This window comes from Cryptotermes secundus, unplaced genomic scaffold, assembly GCF_002891405.2.
Source record: "Cryptotermes secundus unplaced genomic scaffold, Csec_1.0 scaffold507, whole genome shotgun sequence".
Lineage (NCBI taxonomy): Eukaryota > Metazoa > Arthropoda > Insecta > Blattodea > Kalotermitidae > Cryptotermes > Cryptotermes secundus.
In genome coordinates, this window is record NW_019740660.1 from 591890 (window position 1) to 612705 (window position 20816).

At 40.4% G+C, this 20816-nt stretch overlaps 1 protein-coding gene across 1 annotated transcript; it reads left to right on the forward strand.

Moving 5' to 3' along the window:
* The first annotated feature begins 3744 nt into the window (after positions 1 to 3744).
* LOC111872480 (protein kintoun) lies at positions 3745 to 16195 on the forward strand. Its single transcript, XM_023866441.2, has 4 exons — positions 3745 to 5632; positions 12753 to 13070; positions 14267 to 14484; positions 15263 to 16195. The coding sequence occupies exons 1-4, from the start codon at positions 3956 to 3958 to the stop codon at positions 15699 to 15701; spliced, it is 2652 nt and encodes an 883-aa protein (XP_023722209.1). The 5' UTR covers positions 3745 to 3955; the 3' UTR covers positions 15702 to 16195.
* The last annotated feature ends 4621 nt before the right edge of the window (positions 16196 to 20816 follow it).

Below are 20816 nucleotides of genomic sequence, written 5' to 3' on the forward strand. Positions count from 1 at the left end.
ATGTTCAGATGAAAGTGATTGGCAGGCTCCTGGATTTCTACTTGTGACTTTTAACTCTTTAAAACACAGCGGTAACTGTATGTACCCCCTGCTTTAACATTAAAGACTCCACATTTTTTTTCCAAATAGTGTACAATAGTGCATTTATGTGTTCCGTATGGTTCTCACAGTAAACAGCGATTATTTCCCTAAACAGCATTAACCGGTTGGGCTTTGAAGCGGAGACGTAATGTGTTTCGTGTGAGGTGCGGACTGGAGTCTGCATTCTGCCCACACAGTGTATTTGTGTGTTCCGTATGGTTCTCACAATAAACAGCAGTTATTTCCCTAAACAGCATTAACCGGTTGGGCTTTGTAGCGGAGACGTAATGTGTTTCCCGTGAGGTACGAACTGAACTCTGCATTCTGCCCACGCAGTGTATTTATGTGTTCCGTATGATTTTCACAATAAACAGAGGTTATTTCCCTGCCTCAGTGCAAGTTTGTCCACCACAAATCCCACTTGACTAGACCCGGGATCGAACCCGGGCCGCCGCGGTGGGAAGCCAGCGACTAACCTCTTGAACTATGGCGCAGCCTAACCGGATGCCTTTGTAGTGGAGACGTAATGTGTTTCCTGTGAGATACGGATTGGATTTATATGTTTTTTTAATTATTATTTATTGCTAGTGGGGTGGGACTAAGTCCCTTGTACTGCGGCCACTTGTGGCCTATTGTACCAGCCCCAGATGATAGGTTAGGGCGATTGTGGAGCAATTGGTGGAATGAAGATTGCCAGGAGAAAACGAAGTACTCAGAGGAAACATGCCCCAGCACCACTTTGTCCACCACAAATCCCACTTGACCAGACCCGGGATCGAACCCAGGCCACCGCGTTTAGAAGCCAGCGACTAACCGCTTGAGCTATGGCGCGGCCTATTTATATATGTTATTTAGATTATTATGGAGGAGCCGGGATAGCGCATTCGGAATAGCGACTGGCCAGCGGTTGGAAGGCAGAGGGTTCGGAGTTCGAGTCCCGACAGGGTCAAGAATTTTCTCCGCGTCGTCCAGACCGGCTCTGGGGCCCACCCAGCCTCCTATCCAATGAGTATCGAGGGCTCTTTACTCGTAGGTAAAGCGGCCGGGGCGTGAAGCTCGCCACTCAACTCCAGAGAGTACAGAGGTCAAGGAAAGGTGATATACACACATATATACAAGTATATCCACCGCCACTATACGTCTTCGTGGCGTAGTTCTTAATTAGCTAAGCGCAGGCATAACTTTACCTTTTTTACTTAGACTATTATCTCTCTTTAGAGGACTAATCGAAAATTCAACGTTTGGGCTAAACAGACCAGAATCCTTCGAAATCCAATTGTCACTGCGCTAAAATGCTGGAACACAAGGGTTCATTACTCTGTAAAAGTCGACCACTTGACCAAAGTCTGAGCTAGACGCTCCTCTCTGTAGTCTCAAAACCATAGTTATTTAAGATCAATTTTAATATTAGCACCCAATCACCGTCTAGGTCTCCAAACTGAAAGTTTACACACATTCTTCAATTCTTCATCCCCCCCCCCATGACCCGGGATAGCTCAGTGTAGTGACTATGCTACAAGTTAGGTGATCAAGTTTTGATATCCGACATGGGCAGAAGTCCACACTGGGTATGCAACCCTCTCATCGCCCTGTCAAGTGGATCTAGGGGGTGAGGCTGGCGGGACGTGAAGCTAACCGATTGTGTAGATCTGTGGCTGAGGTTAAGGATTTTACCTCCACTCTCTCATACATCTTCATGTCATGCTCTTAAGCACCAAAGTGTGGTCTTTGATACAACATAAAGACACTTTTAAATTTACCTTCATCCACACCTGCTACACATACTGCCCATCACGCAATTACGAGGCTCTCACTGTGGTGTCTTCAATTTGTACTTTTCACTGCTTGTTATTAGGGCAGTAAAGTCAAGGAGGAAGTTCCTAACAATTTCAGTTGACGTTCTTACATGTGATTTTGTATCTGAAGGGCAAGAATGGCACATTGGTCCGGTTTCATAATAGGATACTAAGGTACACCGAGTAGTACTTCCGGTACCCTATCCAATGGGTACGTTGCGGCATGGTCCCCGGGCGAAAAGAGGCAGGGAGGGGCGTAAAGCTAACCACCTCCATCTCGTGCCGAGGTCAAGAATGGTGGACTTGGGGCCGCGCCATAGCTCAAGCGGTTAGTCGCTGACTTCCTACCGCGGCGGCCCGGGTTCGATCCCGGGTCTGGTCAAGTGGGATTTGCTGTGGACAAGTGGCGCTGGGGCAGGGTTTCTCCGAGTACTTCAGTTTCCCCTGCCAATCGTCATTCCACCAATTGCTCCACAATCGTCCTCACCTATCATCTGTGGCTGGTACAATAGGCCAGAAGTGGCCGGAGTACAAGGGACTTAGTTAGTCCCATCCCACTAGCAATAAAAAAAATATATACCTGCACTCCCCTATACATCGTAAGTCTTCAAGCCGTGGTGCTTAATTAACTAAGCCACAGGAACAACTTTTTTTTTCTTGGCACTACAGCCCCAGTGGGCCTAGGTCTGCCTCCATGAAACTCTCCGTTTCACTTCGGTTTACTAGATCTTAGACATTCGGTAGGACTCCTTGGGCGGGTGATCAGCTCGTTGCAAGGCCTCTACCTGTACACAGCCACAGAAAAACGCCACAAACATCCATGCCCTGAGTGGGATTCGAACCCACGATCCCGGCTTCCGAGCGAGCGAAGACAGTGCATGCCTTAGACCGCTCGGCTACCGTGACCTGCCAGGAACAACTCTACCCAACTCTACTTATCTATTTCCTTAACTTCTAATATCTTGGTAGAATGTTCAGATTTAAATAGTCAAATATGCTGCTACCTGCTAGCCCACCTCTCCACAACCTTCCCCTCTCCTCTCTACTGATATCCCATGTAACCACTCTCCCATCTCTTCCTGCAGTTATACAGCTGGGTTTGTTCTCGACATTAGTCTGTTTGCACCTGCTCACGTTGGTTCTTCGCCTGCGGATTTTCTTCTTTTTTCTTCTACCCTGAAGATGGAGGCGATACGTTCCTCCGAAACGTCGGTTAACACAATATCTACACGGCGCGATATCCTAGAAGACTGCTTACTTCAAATACGATCTGTTGCACTGTTGGTAGAAATGTATGAAACTTAAAATTAGTTAATGTTGGTGTGAATAGATGGCAGCAGAGGTCGTGTGCTATATGTTCTGTACCCTGACGGCGGATTCTTGAAGTAACAGGATTACAGTTATTACACATCCAGACGGCTATTGACCCCTGGTAACAAAATTTACAATCTATTAATGAGTAAGATACCCTAACGAAAACAACCATTCAGTCCTAAAACAAGAATACGACTCAATAACTACACGCAGAGTACTGAAAAAACTCTTACATTTCCTGACTCATTAAATCGAAGTATAAAGCACCAACAGCGGTTTCACATGTGATCTAATTAATAGCTGACGTAAATGCGAAAAATGAATTCCTTATTTATTGTACCGAAAACCTCTTTAAATCCTCAAACTTATAGCCAGTATTCGTTATGAAGTTATGATGTAAATTAATGCAGTAGGTCAATAATGGCGTGAGGTTTGTATACAGCTGATTACTGGTTTTCAAGGTCAATATAAGTAACACTTAAACACTTAATTTTGTTGTGTAGCTAACGAATAATATTTGTAATATGTAACGCATCTATTACAACTACATTAATGTTCTGACATTTGTAAACAGATTTATTTAGAACTTTAAATGTATGTTTATTCCGGAACTTCGCCACTCGGGTATACCAATCGTCTTGCTTCTATTGCTGTTACACGTGTAAGCTGGTGTTTGATCGAAGTTTCTAGTGTTTAAATCCGGTGACTACTGGTGCGACTGCGATTGAGTCTGGTAGTGTTTAATTGTAAAGTTATTTAATAAAATGGCACTAAATTCTTCGTGGGAAGACCTGGATTTAACAAAAGATGAAGTGGAGAAACTTGGCGCTGCTTTAAAAAAGGAGGAGTTCAGGAAGCTTCTGATGGAATATGCTGAAGAAGTTAGTGACCCAGAAAACAGGAGACAGTACGAGAAAGAAATAACAGAACTTGAGAAGGAGAGAGGAATTGATATTTCATTCATTAACCCAGAACCGTGCTATGTGATAAAATCTAGTGTTAATGGCCAGAAAAAGGCATTTATAAACATTTGCAAGAACGAAAAAGTTGGCAAGCCGACATCAGAACCCATGGCAAAATCAGGTTCTCGAGGTTTGAATTGGTCTCTTCCATTCACTCAGGCACCTCCCAGAGACGATGTTGATAAAAATGGTAATCGGTGCTCTGTGTTTGATGTTGTGTTCCATCCAGATACATATCGCTTGGCAGAAAACAATGCACAGTTCAAGAAAATGTTGAACAACACTGCACTGGATGCTGTTGAAGATAACTTTGGCATACAGCTTGACAGAAAAAATATAAAATTTCCAAAAATGAAATATAAGGGTTCTCCTAGACCAACAGTTATTAGAAAGAAGATGGAAAATGCTTCTGTTGAGGGGAATGAATTTTTGATACCCAACAGTGTTTACCCCTACCGAGTTCCTGTTGAAAACACGGAAAAACAGACAAAAAATGCCAACTTCAATAAAAGATCCCAAGAAGATGAACTCAAAAATAATTGCAGCACTGATACACCATACACTACTCCAAAATATGTAATGAAACACAGGCAGCCCATAGATATACAAGATTTTACAAATGATAGGGATGCAAAGATGAATTCAACTGTACCAAAGGAACTGGTAATTGAAGTACAGCTGCCTCTGTTGAATTCATCTGCTGACATAGTTCTAGATGTAACACAGAAATCTGTATCACTTCTAAGTGAAAAACCAGCAAAGTACAAACTTGATTTGTTACTTCCATACACTGTAGATGAAGAAGCAGGAACTGCAAAGTTCGACCAAAGTTTGCGGAAGTTGGTGATAACCCTTTTGGTTAAACACCATAGTGATGTGCGTCTGAGTGATGTTGGGCGAGATGACAGTGGTGTGGAGAGCGATATGGGTCCTCGAACCCCTGAGTCAAGTAGTGATGAAGGTGATGGGAATGTTATTAACCAAAACTCTGTAGTAGAAATTCAAACAGCTGAGATAACGTTACCAGACATTGCAGCTGATGAGGCATATCGGACTATGAGCTCAAATGAAAACAAATTCTTGAATCCAGATGTGCATTATTTATTTCCTGCATTTACTTGCAATGTTGTGGACAGTCTTGTTTCATTTACATTACATGTTAAAAATGTGGAACCCGAATCAATTGAGTATTGTTTCTTGTCTGAAGACTTTTGTGGTGTTCATGTTTGGTTCACATCAGTTGGGGCAGGTTTCTTCCCCCTCTATTATGCTTTCTGTTTGAAGTTCCCATCTTCTGTTTCTATATCCAAAGAATCATTCAGTGCTGAAGCTTGGGATAACAATGTTATATTGCAAATGCAGTTGAAATTTTGTGATACAAATGCGGCAGAATACTATGCTGGAGTGGATGGTACTTCCATGGTGAAATATTATCTCCCAGAACCAGCAGCAATTGCCAGAAAATTGGAGAACTTAAAGGCAAGTGCACCAGTTACTTTCCCATTTGAATAGTCGCATCATCAAAAGGTTCAGATTTTTCTTTTGCGGTAATATTTCAGAACTCTTTTCAGTTGATGGTACTCGTGGGTCTCAAGAGACTTACGAGCCAGGCAATTACCATGATGCCATACACTTCATTCAAAGTATGAGATTATTGAAGGGCTGAAACAAGGGATGCATGATAGCTCATTGATGGTCATTGTGCAATGTTTACCGCCTATGGAAATTGATTCAGAGAGTAAGACTTCACATACCCCTTTTCAGTGGTTACTTAATTATTATCTCAGACTTACATTATATACACCAACTTCCCTGCTGACACACGTGATACCATGAATTTTCTACAAAATTAATTTGTTCTCATGTGAAATTCATGTCACAATTTTACCTTACATGAATTTTTTTTAGAATGCTTCTATCCCATTAGTGAGGGATTCATTGTTTTATAAACATGCCAAGCTGTAGAGAGTTTTTATTTTAAATAAAACTTTTTTTGTACTAAGATCAGAGAAAGTTGTCAGATGGTATTTTAGTCCCTTTCAGCCTGTGTTTAACAGTGTATGATGTTTGACATATTCCCTAGTGGTTCATGTACCTCTGGTTTAGAACTTCTGTTTTATGGTTAAAACAAAAATCAGCTTGTTGGATTTGAGGGTCTTACAGTGCTGACTGTGAAAGTTACAGTCTTCTGGGTTGTAATACCATGTAGCACATAGAGCCTGTATCTTTTTTTCTTGGGGTGGGGGTGAATTATTTCCTCCATTTTCAGAATCAAAGAGTAAGTCAAACAAGAAACCAGCAGAAGTGAATGGCAGAAGTTTTCTGTGAACTATTTGACCTTACAACCCAGGAAATTATAATTTATCCCCTTCATCATAGTTATCACCTTATTCTGACCATTCTGACATTTGTTGAAATACCCTTTGTAGCTTTCTTCTCATATGGTATATGCATTCTTTCATGCTCTCAATTTCTTCCAAAAATATCTTTCCTTCTAACACCATCTCCAATTTTGAGTCATCATTTAAATTATCAGGTCATGCTTATGTATTTTGTAAGGCTGAGCGTTTCATCTTGAAATGCAGTTTTGGGCATTTTGAGGCTTTGTTCGCAAGTTAAGTAGAAAGGCTGAATATATCTAAAACTTTGTGAGGACAGTATATTAATACAGTTATCGTGTTTCTGGACATTATCCATCACCCTGTTTTTATATAAAAAACACAACATTTAGGAGACTGGGTTCTGTCTCGCACATAGCACATAGGTAGGTCTCATGTGTGGAGGTTCGTATTGTTTTTAATTTTTGTCTTAACTCTTGCAGATAGTTTGTGCTGTGCTTGGTTTATGTATTCTGTTTTGTGTTGGTGCTTGTATCCGGAGATCAGAACTAGCTCTATCAATTGGACCAAACTGAGTAGGTTTCACCTGAAGATGGAAACAGAATCCAGTCTCTGAACCACTGTGTGTTTTAAATAAGAACAGGACAATGGATAATGTGCAGAAACAATAATTGTCTTTTCATAACTTTTCAAGGTCACAGTATGCATATGTGGTGGAACTGTGATTTCAAAGTGTCCCTCAAGGGCTGGGATGTGCAAGAGTGTATCAGTGGAATGGCTACCTGTGGAAACCATAGTGAGAGATGAAAACAAATTTTTCCATTGAATTTTTGATGGTCAGTCATATCCTCCACGTATTATAGAAACAAGAGAGCATACGCTCAGTCATTGTTGCACGTTATTACATTTTGCCTCCATCTGTAGGGTTGAAGGGTAAGTCATGCAAGTATGCAGCAGGCAGTGTTAAGTTAGGCTTGTTTGGGTCCAGTCATGTAAGGTCAATGTAGCTTATGGGGGAATGCAAACTGTATTCAACACAATAACTGTGTTTCTGGACATTATCCACTGTCCGGTTTTTATTTAAATTGCACAGAGTTTTGGAGACTGGATTCTATCTCTGGCTTCAGGTGAAACCTACTCAATTGGACCCAATTGATAAAGCAATAACAACAGACCGTTATGTAGGAATATCCATAACAATGAGTATCATAGCTTAACAATGCAATAACAGTGGGTCATTGCATAGGAATTGGCAAAACAACAAGCACGTTTCCCCGGAGACGAAAGACAACAGAAGGTCGTTGGATGACAATGGCAAAACCAAACTGTTGAGAACGGTGTTCTGGAAGTGGTCTGCATAAGGCCTATATAAGGGGATGAACACACCAGATGAGTTGACTTTGAGTTGAAGTCTAGCAATTGCCGAATTCCGTTGTATCGAGCTTCGAAGTAAGACGACACCAAGATTGATGCCACAAGAAGAATTGCAATACGGAAAGTGATAATAATTGTCGTCGCTTGTGTAAAAGTGAGCGATCAATAAACATATTCGTTCCGATCCGAAGACCCACGTTATATTTATTCGTGTTGCGTCACACAGCAGACATGTTTCACTACCATCATCACCCACTTTTAGATCTTATTCTGGAAAGACAGCTGGATCAAATAAACAATAATAAAGAGTCTACCTACTTACCTACCTCTCTACCTACCAACCACTCGGTGGTACAGCCCTAGTTGAGCCTTGGCCTCCTCTACAACCAGTCTCCACTGCTCTCTATTCCTCATCTTCTCTATCTTTGGGGTGAATAAAGAGTCTGGAATACCCTATTTTTTCAGTGAAAGATGTCACTCTAATACCAATGGAAACACTGCTGTTTATTGCTACCATCTTTCGGTTCTGTCATAAGAGTAGTTTTGCATTTGGTTTCCATGGAAACAGCGTGGTGACAGTCCAACAATGTTTTCCTTGCGTATATTAATTATGTACAGATAATGACGTCAAGATTGGAGTGTAAGGTGTTACCCATTGAATTTTATTTAATACATTTACACCATTTACATAATCACTAGCTTGTTATCTCCATTACTGAATCATAATCCACCTTTCTTCACCTCACATGCTTTGTAAACACATGGCTGTCTGCTAATACCTAACACAGTCTCACTAATACCATTATCAGAGTTATATGCATTGCAAGCAAAATGTTTTCCTTTATTCTTTATACAAGGTGGAGCAGAGGAAACACATTTTTTCACATAATAACTTCGTTGATTTTCAAGATAAAACCTTTTTAATTGCACAAAAAATAAGGTATTTTAATGCATTTTTAACTTACATTACGTACAGAAAATAATGTCAGTCAGATGACGCCCTTCTTGCTGGACACACATTNGAAAATAATGTCAGTCAGATGACCCTTCTTGCTGGACACACATTTGGAGTCTCTTCTCAAAATTCTGCATTGTATTCTCCAACATGTCTTCTGGGACAGCTGCGATTTCTTGATGAATGGAGAGTGTCAGCTCTTGGATCGTTCGTGGTCTGTTCATGTACACTTTTGCCTTGAGGTATCCCCACAAAAAGAAGTCACAAACCAATAGATCAGGGTAGCACAGGGGCCAAGAAACATCACTGAAACGGGAGATTACATGTTGGAGGAAAATGCGTCGAACGACTTCCATCGATGTTGCAGCATCCAGAACTCCTAAGGCATCGGGTAAACATGAAGCAAATGTGGTTCCAACAGGATGGTTCCACAGCTCACATGGCAAGAGCATCAGTGGAAGTTGTTCGATGCATGTTCCCCCAACATGTGATCTCCCATTTCGATGATGTTTCTTGCCCCTGCGCTCCCCTGATCTATCGGTTTGTGACTTTCTGCGGGGATACCTCAAGACAAGAGTGTACACGAACAGACCATGAATGATCCGAGAGCTGACACTCTCCATTCGTCAAGAAATCGCAGCTGTGCCAGAAGACATGTTGGAGAATGCAATGCAGAATTTTGAGGAGAGGCTCCAAGTGTGTGTCCAGCAAGAAGGATGTCATATGACTGACATTATTTTCCATACATAATGTAAGTTAAAATGCATTAAAATACCTTCTTTTTTGTATAATTAAAAAGGTTTTATTTTGAAAATCAACAGAGTTATTCTTCTGTGAAAAACGTGCATTTCATCTGCTCCACCCTATACACCCCATAATAATAATAATTGTATATAGAATTTTACAGTGATACAAGGAGTTAATCTTACGGAATATCAAGCTCTTTGTAATAAATTTCTCACTCACATTAAGTTACTTGGAGGAGCCGGGATAGCTCAGTTGGTACAGCAACCGGCTATGAGCTGGAGTACTGGGGTCGGAGTTCAAGTCCCAGTAGGGACACAAATTTTCTCTTCTCCACGTCGTCCAGACCAGCTTTGGGGTCCACCCAACCTCCTATCCAATGGGTACTGGAGGCTGTTTCCCCGGGGATAAAGCCACCAGGTTGTGAAGCTGACCACTCACCTCCAACTAGTGCTGAGGTCAAGAAAATGTGGATCTATACATCCACTCCCCCATACACCTGCATGGTGTAGTGCTTAATTAGTGACACACAGGGACAACTTTATTTTTACCTTATTAAGTTACTCGTCCCTTTACACAATGTATAGTATAAAGGTAAAAGGGGAAGCCATTTCTGTAACAGGCCATGGAGATCCATGCAGTTGTGAGATGTAGAGGCTTCCACATTTTCTAGACAATCAACTCACAGATGGCAATGAGGTTGTAAGCCTTACATGCTGGCTGCCCTTTACTCCCAGGAAGATTCCTGGCACTCAGTTCTGTTAGAGGCTGAGTTGACCTCAGGGCCATGGTGTGGATGGAAGGATTAGGTCAATTAAAATATCCAGTTCATCAGAAATTGAACCTGGGACCTTCTGGCTTGTAGCATAGTGCCTCAACCAACTACGTTACCACATGCCCATGAGTTATGTTATTAATTAAAAAATGTACAGAAGTAAGTGGTCATGGCCCAATTTGAGGTACAGTCCCAGCATTTACCTGGAGTATCTTAGGACAACCACAGACATCAAGCAGGATAACCACTCTCTGGACTGAGACCCAGCTGCATACCAGGACACTGCTGTTCATCCCAGCTACACCAGATTTTTCCTTTTATTGTGCACGCAGGATCTGCATTAGCTTTATTTCTGTAATCAACTGTACTTGGCATAACATGTGATGCTGTAACAGATCTTAAAGGTTATTAATTAAATATCAACACATTTTGTTTATCTGTTCATTCATATATTTCATTTAATGTGTTTGTTTGTATGATTCAGTGGATGGGTTAACTTGCTACAGCATCTCACCCAGTCGTTGCATTATCCCAGCCATACACACTTCATTTGATTGTTCTTGAAGCCATTTCATTGTAGGTTGAGCAGAATCAAAAATACAAAGTTGTCCATGTCCCATTTTATTTACTTTGTTTTGACACACCACCTAGGCCAAACTGTGAAACTGGCCACATATGCAGATACAGTATGGACCATTTGCAGGTGGCAGTTTAATCTGCACCCATTGATGTCAAGGCCTCTGCAGAATTGTTCTCTCATATATGTTCTCCATAGACCAAAAACAACTGGAGAATGTGAAATGTTTTAAATATTTGGGTAGCTTGTTAACAGATGATGGAAGGTGTACGTGTGAAATTAAATCCAGGATTGCCATGGCAAAAGCTGCATTTAACAAGAAGAAGAATCTTTTTACCAGAAAATTGGACTTAAATTTGAGGAAGAAACTAGTGAAATGCTACATTTGGAGCATAGCTCTGTATCAGGCTGAAACATGGACACTTAGGGCAGTAGACGAGAAACATCTGGAAAGTGTCGAAATGTGGTGTTGGAGAAGGATGGAGAAGATCAGTTGGACCGATTATGTGAGAAATGAAGAAGTGTTAATTAGAGTCAGTGAGCAGAGGAATATACTACATGAAATAAGAAAACGGAAGGCTAATTGGATTGGTCATGTTTTACGCAGAAACTGCCTTCTAAAAGAAGTCATCAAGGGAAAGATAGATGGGCGGATAGAAGTGACAAGAAGAAGAGGAAGAAGATGTAAGAAAATGCTGGATGACCTTGGGGACAGAAGAGGATACTGTCATTTGAAGGAGAAAGCTCTAGATCGCATTAAGTGGAGGAATTGTTTTGGAAGAGACTGTGGACCTGTCGTCTTGACAGATTACTGATGATGATGATGATGATGATGGTGATGATGATGATGATGATGATATGCTCTCCATAGTTACCTGCTTTCGCGTGTATCCTCTGTTATCAGCTCTCGTAATACAGCTGTCAAATTTTATCTCTGTAGGTGTGCCCACAAAATTGTTTCAACTGGCAAGGAGAGGGAATATACCTAAATGTTTGTGTGTGTATAGATTCAGAATAGGTATTCACAATGTTGTTTGATAGTAACTAGATAAATCTTTGGGACTCACTCACTCATGTAGCTGAGCCCTTCTTGAGAAGCTGCCAGTTGTGCAGCTACTCAAGAACTTCCCAGCATTTTATGGAACCTGAAGGTTCATTACCATGTTCACAAGAGCCCTCCACTGCTCCCTAACCTGAAATTCTTGGGACAGAGGTCTTATTTAGAACTTAATAAGCCTCCCAGCTAGTCAGAAATCCACCCTGCATTTTATGGAACCCAAATGCATGTTCACATCAGTGCACACAGGGGCCCCTGTTCTCCCATCCTGTCTCCTTGTGATCTCTTCTGATGTGATTGAAGTTTCTCTTCAATTCAGATTACCTGACAAAAACTTTGTACACATTTCTGAAATCACATTCCCCAACCATCTCATCCTCTTTGATTTGTTCATCCTAATAATATGTGATGGAGAGTACAGATTATGAAGCTCCTCAGTATGTAATTTTCTTCATCCTCCAGCTAGTTATTCCCCCTTATGTCCATAATTCTTTATCATTGTACAGTAATTTTTTTAAAAGTGATTTAAGTGTAATGTATATACATTCTGCTTATGCCAAGTGTCTGTGCAAATGTCAGTAAAAAAGAAAAGGTAAAACTATCCCTGCAACAGGCCATGGAGGCCCATAGGGTTGTGAGACATCGAGGCTTCCACATTTTGTAGACAATCGAATCACAGAAGGCAGTGAGGTTGTCAGCCTTACACTTCAGCCACCCTTTACCTTCAGGAAGATGTCTGGTACTCGTGTTTTAATAATTTGTAATGTGTTGTTTTCAGATCGAAGCTCTTGATAATACAGCTGAGAATCATATGACTGTAGAGATAGCTGCATATAGCGAAAATGAAGTTGTTATTGAAATATCTCCAGATGGAATGAATAAAAAGGATGATGGTGCTGGTGATGAAGATGATGACATTGATAGTGAAAGCAAAACTCATGGTTCTGAAACAGCAGTTTGTGCTACTCCAAATCAGCATTGTACCAATGCGAGCATTGAAAATTGCCAAAATGCTGAACCAGTTTCTGAGTTGCATGGTATTCACACCAGTTCACAGAAATGTAGGTCAATGTCTGAATCAAGCGGCGATGAATTTGTAAGTATTCATAAGAGTCAACGTTGTTGTTCTGCCACTCCCTCAGTTAGTAAACATGGCTACTGGAGCCGTTTTACCCAGAGTAGTATGGCTGGAACATGAAGCTGACTGTGCACGTTCATCTAGTGATCAGTTTATGACTGAGTGGATCCTTTCACCTTGACATCTTCACCACTTATTAGGCATGCTGAACTCCTGTATACTATATACATTATATGTATACTGACATATTAGGTTATGTTAGATTGCATTAATTTGGTTAGGGTGTGTTGGGTTATGTTTAGTTACTGTACACCAAAAAAAGTGCAGATAGGTTAGTGTTTAAAAGTGTAAGGTAATAGGTAAAGTTGTCTGTGTGCTTCACTAATGAAGCACTATGCCGTGAAGGTGTAGTGAGGTCTAGATGTTTAGAACTGTGTTTTCTTGACCTCAGCACTAGTTGGAGGCAAGTGGTCAGCTTCATGCTTCAGTTGTTTTACCTCCCCGGTACCCACTGGATAGGAGGCTGGGTGGGCCCCAGACCCAGTCTGGAGGACATGGAGAAGGAAATATCCTTGACCCTACCAGGACCCAAACTCTGACCCCTCTGCCATCCAGCTCACAGCCAGTTGCTATACAAACTGCATTTTCATGGTCATTTAGAGTTAAGATTGCTTGTAGTCAGATTGTGACTGCTTGTAGTCAGAAGTGGAATCTGTTGCATTCATGTAGGGACAGATAGAGACAGAGGTATGGCTGGGATGGAGTTCCCAAGAAAACCCATCCCTAATTCAGTAAGAGAGGAGAGCACTGTGTCAACAGCAAAGTGGTTGAGAGAGAAAGCAAAGCACAGAGGATCTGATGGCAAATTGGGGTGGGGGGGAAGAGGAAGGAGACCCATAGAAGGGCAGTGGCTGTGTCCACTGGGCCGAAAAGCTGAACCTGTAAATGTGTGTTTGTGTAGGTACTGTTTGTAGAAATTTTTAATATTTAAAATGGGAAAATATTTTTGTGTGTAACAAATCACCCAAAATTGATAAATCTTTTTATACTCGTACTTAGTGTGTTTGCTTTGTGCACATATTTAGGTATGTTTACAGTGTAAACAAGTTTCATCCATATCTGTAGAGCCATTATTTACCTGTTTTTTAAAGCAATTTGTCGTGCCTCCCAGCATTTATAATTGTGTTTCTACAAGTTTCTTTCTTTTTTTCTAGAGCTTCAGCCCCAGCAAGAAGGGAATTTTGAAAAATAATGGCCGAGTGGGCCGTAGTCTCTCTGAATCAAGCATGGATGACTACATTTGGTCATCATCCGTGGACATGGTAACCCAGTCTGGTTCAGAGTCTTGCATTCCCGAAGAGGCTGCAGAAGAGGAGAGAGAAGCCAAGAAGACTGTACGGTTCAACGAAGTTGTTTCACAAAAGACTTACAGGTTCGTTAATTTTCTTTCTGTGTTTTTGTAGGAAGCCAATCAACATTATTGACTGGGTGTTTTGTCTGTTATGAATCTAAATGCCTTCTGTAGCCTGCACTATATGACCTATTATCAGTATAGTGTAGGCTCTGTTTTTGTTGGTGCAGGCCTCCCACCACAAATTGTCTTTCTCACTTAACCTGGAAGGTTCACTAGTACAGACCTCTTGGTCAACAGGATAGATAAATCCTTCTTTCCATCCTTAAGTCTGTTTGTATATATATGAAGGTAATGTAATGGTGAGATGAAAGCTCTGAAATTACAGAATCTTGGGTTACCATAGCAGTAAGTTGTTGAGCATTAGTAAATAGCATGAACACAAGCTACAAGAATATAGTAGGTCACAAGTGAGCAAGCAGCCTTTGTTTTGGTGTATGGTATCTGTTGTTTGATAATATAATATTTAGATGGGGTATGTGAAGTGTAGTATACCGTATAGAAGAGACAGTTTACAATTGACTATTTGTATGTGTTGTTCGTGGGAGACGGCATTAAGTATTGGCTGTGACTCGTCATTTGATACTGTATAGGACTATGAAGGAGTGTGAAAGAGAACAGGAAGTTATTACTAGTAGAAAGCTTGTGTGTGACAAGTGACAGACCTTCCATTGATCTCTCGATGGGTGTTAACACAAGTAAATATATTATTTTTATTGCCTGACCATATCTGTGCAATCTGCATTCCTAATTTACGCTCATATGAAATTAAATATGTATTCTGAAATGCAAATTTCAGAACAAACTCAAGCATACTGGGTCAGCGTAAGAAGAACCAACGTAAAACTCGGAACAAGAGACGTTGTCAAGAGCGTCGTGCGAGTGAGAGTGAGAATTCTGAAGGGGAAGCAGAAAAGGAACGGGAGAGAGAAATAAAGACTGGTGAAGAAGAGCAGAAGAGTGAAATTGGCTCAGAGGATAACATTCAAAGCAGCAGTAGCAGTGGGGAATCTAGCCCAGCAGTTGAAGAAAGCAGAGAGCCTAATGAGGCAGACAGTAATGCAGGCGTATCATCTTGTGCCGAGTCACAGCTGCTTAATGCTGGAAATTCATCTAAACAGTCACCCAGCAAAGGAAGGAGGAAGAACCGAAAGGGGGCAGTCCCATTGGAACCCATTGCTGCTGAAGTTCATCAGGTGGAATTTGGGAGCGATTTGATATTCGATCTTGACATGTAAAATTGCTGTCAAGTCAAATATTAGTACTGCCTGAATATGTACCTCGTTTCATTATTAATTGTATATGAGAAACTATGGTTCTCTATGGCTTTAATTAGAAATGTTTAGCTGCTAGTCGTGGTATTAAGTCCCTTGGTAAATGTTTTTATTTTAGAACAAGACTTCAGGAGATACTTAGAATATTTTGAATTGTCTTTGCCAGAATTAAGACATATTTTGTTTACTAGAGGTAAGATGCTTGCCATTCTAGTAACTTAGCAATGAGCACTTAGCTGTAAGTACAATATTGACTCACATATATTTTTCCCACCTTCCAGTTTGTGATATGCACACAATCTGTACGTCAAGAATTGTTTTCGTGTTAGAAAATGGAGTTCATTATATGCATCATAATGCATAAATTTCATTGCATAAAATCAATGTTTAAACATTATATGTTATGAAATATACTTTTCTTTCTTTTATTTACATTTTGGCATTATGAATTTTAATAATGCCTTAACATGTTCATATTTACATATTCATATTTCATATCTCAGTGAACTGATAACATTACTTCCTCAGAGGACCTGTCATAGGCATCTTAAAAGAAGGTGACCTATATGAAATTGTAATGACAGAGAGAATATTGAAAATTGTTTTAAATGTCCTATAATTACCACCCTTCACATAATGATTCAGAACTGTGGTTTCCTGTTGCTCTTCCAAATCCAGTTAATGAGCAGATGTGTTTTTGCAGGATTTGAGGTTCTCACAATGATGGTTATGCGGCATTCTGCCTTCTGGGAATATAACACTATGTAAAGGTAAAAAGTTAAAAGTTGTCCCTTTGCCTAACTAATTAAGCACTATGCCATAAAGGCATATGGGGGATTGGACCCATAGATCCACATTTTCTTGACTTTGGCACTATTTGGAAATGAGTGGTCATCTTCACGCCCTGGCCAATTTATTCACAGGGATAGAGCCCCCGGTACCAATTGGATAGGAGGCTGTGTGGGCCCCAGAGCCGGTCTGGATGATATGGAGAAAAGAAAATTTTTGGCCCTACTGGGACTCTGACCCCTCAGTCATCCAGCCCATAGCCAGTTGGTATACTGACTGTGCTATTCTGTCTCCCAAGGAGTTCATACAAGTCAACTGATGTTTCAGAGGAATATGTCACCTCAGTCTTGAGGGCTAAAGAATGTTTGTTATGTACACCCCTGTATATATTCAAAACAAGGTGTGTAAAAATTTATGTTCTGATATATTCATTTTGTTAAAATTGCTTAAATTTTAGCTGATAACATGGTGTTTAATGAATAAGTTGCTAGTTTCCCTCATCTAGCATGAAAGTAGCATTCCAAATTGTAACAACATTTCATTACTTTTGGTTTATGGCCCTGTTTATCTGATTTTGCTTAATAAAGCAGTCCCATTCAGTATAAATTTTACATTTTGAACTATGAAGTAACAGGTTACATAGTCTAATTTTAACATTAAGATAACTGCCAAACTGGTTTGTAGCTGTATTAAAATTGTTTGTGAAAACCTGGTTCTTTAGAAACATAATCATATATATACTTTTTTCAGTAGAAACAGCAGGTTGGTCTCTCAGTAATGCTGTACTCCTATGTTCAGGTGGTGTTCAGTTTGAATCTTGGCCAGGGCACTGACTATCCTGACTGAAATGTTTCATGGTTTCTTAGTCCCTCTAGGCAAATACCAGGATAGTGCCCCAGTTGGGTCAGCGACTTGCTGCTAATCCACCAGTCATTGTATCATTTAATGCCATATAGTCTAGATACTGATACAGTGGTGTGCCGCGCATGGAAGCAAGGGAAGCATTGCTTCCGTAGTTAAGAAATGAAAAGAAAAGAAGCCATATATAAATAATTCAGTTTGAATAATAAGGATGTGAATATTGTCATCTTAACATTTTAGCGTATGTTCCTGTTAAAAGGCCACATGCCTACGCCTCCCTTCCCCTGCTTGGTGGGCTGGACCAAGTTTCCTTTCGTTAATCTTCGTACGAATTCATCTCGCACAAAGTGAACAAGGGAAGCATGTTTTGGTTTGCTGGCTCTAGGCGTGTGATGTGGAAGTGAAAGATTGTGTTCTCTCGATGGTTATATGAAAATTAACTGTTTATGTGTGATTTCAGTCTTGTTGGGTGTTATAGGTAACATTAAGTTTTATTAAAATATTGTAGATGCATATTTAGATGGCATAAGATTGTATATGTGATCGAATTTTGACGCATCAGAAATAAGCTATCCGCTTTTAAGGGAAGCAAGTGTGATATTGCGGTACAAGGGCAGTGGAGTGATTAGACTACACGCACAGGGCACAGCTATAATGAATGCTGGCAGACAACATGACTGCGACTGTGCAATCAAAAGCCTTTTAAAACGGGGGTTTAATAGCAGGGACTTTTCTGAAAAGAAAATAATTATAGAAAGAGGACAACTGACATGCAAGTTACCAGAACTTAAAGCACAAACCAAATTATGTGTGAGGAAATTTAATTCGGAACAGTATTCCAAAACAGAATTGCTATCCACTTGCCATAATATATGAAAATTGTTTTGTTGGCCATGCCTATTGTTTCTCAATGAAAAAATGTATGGAACAAAACTGGGTTTGGTGATATCAACAACCTTCATAAAGCATTGAAACGACATGAGAACTCTCAGACTCACATTATTTCAAAAGTGCAACTTGTTATGTTCGGGAAATCTCGAATTGACTGTCAACTTGACAATCAAAAGCACCTGACGATACTACAGCATAATGAAAGTGTGAAAGAAAATAGAGAAATAATGAAATGATTGATATCATCTGCCATTTAAGAAAGAGGCAACTTGCCCTCCGTGGTCATGACGAAAGCGTGGATTCTATCGACCGAGGTAATTATGTAGAATTAGTTCACTTGTTGAGGAAATATGCTCATAAACTCAATGTTCACCTTGAGAACAGTACAGTATTTACAGGTTTATCGAACAGAATACAAACAGAAAATAGATTTGGTCTTCAAATAAATTTTGGTGGGTTGATTGCTATCAGTTCGTTTATTCGATACCACTGCTTCCCTTACCAAAAATAGTACTGCACTCCACTGTACTGATAGTGTCATAACATAATCGACAATGAAAATGCAGGCACCCAAACTCTTATGAATAGTTACAGTCTTAGGGATAGTTTGTAAAGCAAAATTTCATAATGTAAATCCATATTTCCCATAGATGCAATGTTATAATTTGGGCTTATATTCCTCAAAGACTTAAGACAAAAGTAGATATAACCTATTTTATTGCCTGAAATGAAACATAAGCATTAGAAACGTACTAGGATGTTGTTATTGTTAAACACAGCAGAATGTCATGCAAGATGCATAGCATAGAGTAAGGCAAACTGACTGAGCAATGTCATGTTTATTTTTTGTGCAAGGGATTTCAGATGAGTTCACATTCATATGAGAAGCCAGGCAGAGGCGCTGCACTTCTCTGTTTAAATCTTGATAGAGCAAGGACTAGCTGTATGGTAGGAGACATTTTGTAATTCATGTTTCTATTTGTATTTACCTGAATTGTCAAATTTTAAGTGATATGAGTTTCACATGTGCACATGCTGCATACATTTAGATGAAACTGTTCCTCTGTCTTTCCATAATGGTTTGGTTCTTTGGGAAAGCACTGATATGTGTAATAAATCTTTTTTTTAATAAACTGTGGTACACTTTTTATTTCAGAAAAGAGAGAGATTTCCAAGCAGGTTTCACCCATTCCTCCAGTGTTTGCTTTGCATTCTGAAGGTTCTTGCTTCCGATCATATATTGAGCAGGAGCGTCTGGTTTATTGGTCTTTTATGCAACTTCTCAGCTCCCCCCAGAAAACGGTAACAGACTGATACCTTGTATCAGGGCTGGAGATAGGTAGATTAGTGTAGATGCTGCCTAAATAATTCCAGAACTTTTTCTTTTTAAGAAGCTATTTCCAGTGTCTTCCGTATTCCGTATTGAGGGGGTGGGTTTCCCCATGCACTTAGACCGGTTACTAGTCCATTGTGCATCCTCCTTTAATTTCTACTGTCTCCATACCCTACCAATACTGGTGCTTACTATCAGCCCCTTTCTGCCAGCGAGGTTCCAACCTCTTACTGGCAGTGGTATCTAATAGTTAGTCCCTTTCTGTCAGCGAGGTCATCCCTCCTCAGGCAGGGGTTCCTAGTCCTTTTCTGCCAGCAAGTTTTCTACACTCTACTTGGCAGTGGTATCTAATACTTTAGTCCTTTTCTGCCAGAGAGGTCCCCCCTCCTCTGGCAGTGGTACCTGATACTTCCCCCATCTATCGGAGGAATTGGAAACTAGTTGGGCGGGAAACTTGGCCTAATTTTGCTCAGAGGTCTCCTAGAGACATGAGGTTCTTTTACATGCCGTAAATCTACGACATGGGACCCACGGCTTAAAGTCCCTCCCGGAGGACTTGTTCCCTGAATTTTTCCGCCCTTAAAAATTCCACGACCTCCGCCGGGGTTTTGAACCCGCGTACCTTGAGTCATGAGGTGGGAACGTTACCCCTAGACTACGGAGGCCGCTTTTCCAGTGTCTTAATGTAGATGTTTAATGAACTCACAGATCTGAGCAACAACGCACTTTTCACCTGCCTGCACTCTAAGAATTCCCTTTGTAATATTTATTCATCATTCCCTGGGCATTTCAGTATCTATCCCAAATACTGTAGAGTGATGAGTGAAAATAATCTTAAATTGCTTAAATGTGTGTTTGTAAGCAAATTTTATGGCCTACAGTTATGGTAGGGCAAGGTTTAAGGGCCATATGACATGGATAGAAACAATATAAACAGTACCTTGCCCTAATGAACCAGGACAATTAATACTGTAATCTGCTTATTTTGTAACGTGGATGCATTGGTATTGTGATGTACAGCTTCTCAGTGACACCTGATTTAGCCCTCTGAAACGCTGTAGTGTGCATTCTTTTTTTTTTTCCTGTGGGTGTGTGTTTTCTGTCCATGATGCCCCAATAGGAGTGTCTCAGCAGCTTCAGACAGTAGAATTATTAATTTGTTTGTATAAAATGAAAACAGTGTGAGGATTTCAAATTGGTTTTAC

What these genes read in the sequence shown, in the direction of transcription:
- LOC111872480 (XM_023866441.2), top strand. Translation starts at nt 3,956, where the DNA reads ATGGCACTAAATTCTTCGTGGGAAGACCTGGATTTAACAAAAGATGAA. An exon ending in GAAAATTGGAGAACTTAAAG is followed by an intron (nt 5,633 to 12,752) that starts GCAAGTGCACCA and finishes TGTTGTTTTCAG; the next exon opens with ATCGAAGCTCTTGATAATAC. An exon ending in AATCAAGCGGCGATGAATTT is followed by an intron (nt 13,071 to 14,266) that starts GTAAGTATTCAT and finishes CTTTTTTTCTAG; the next exon opens with AGCTTCAGCCCCAGCAAGAA.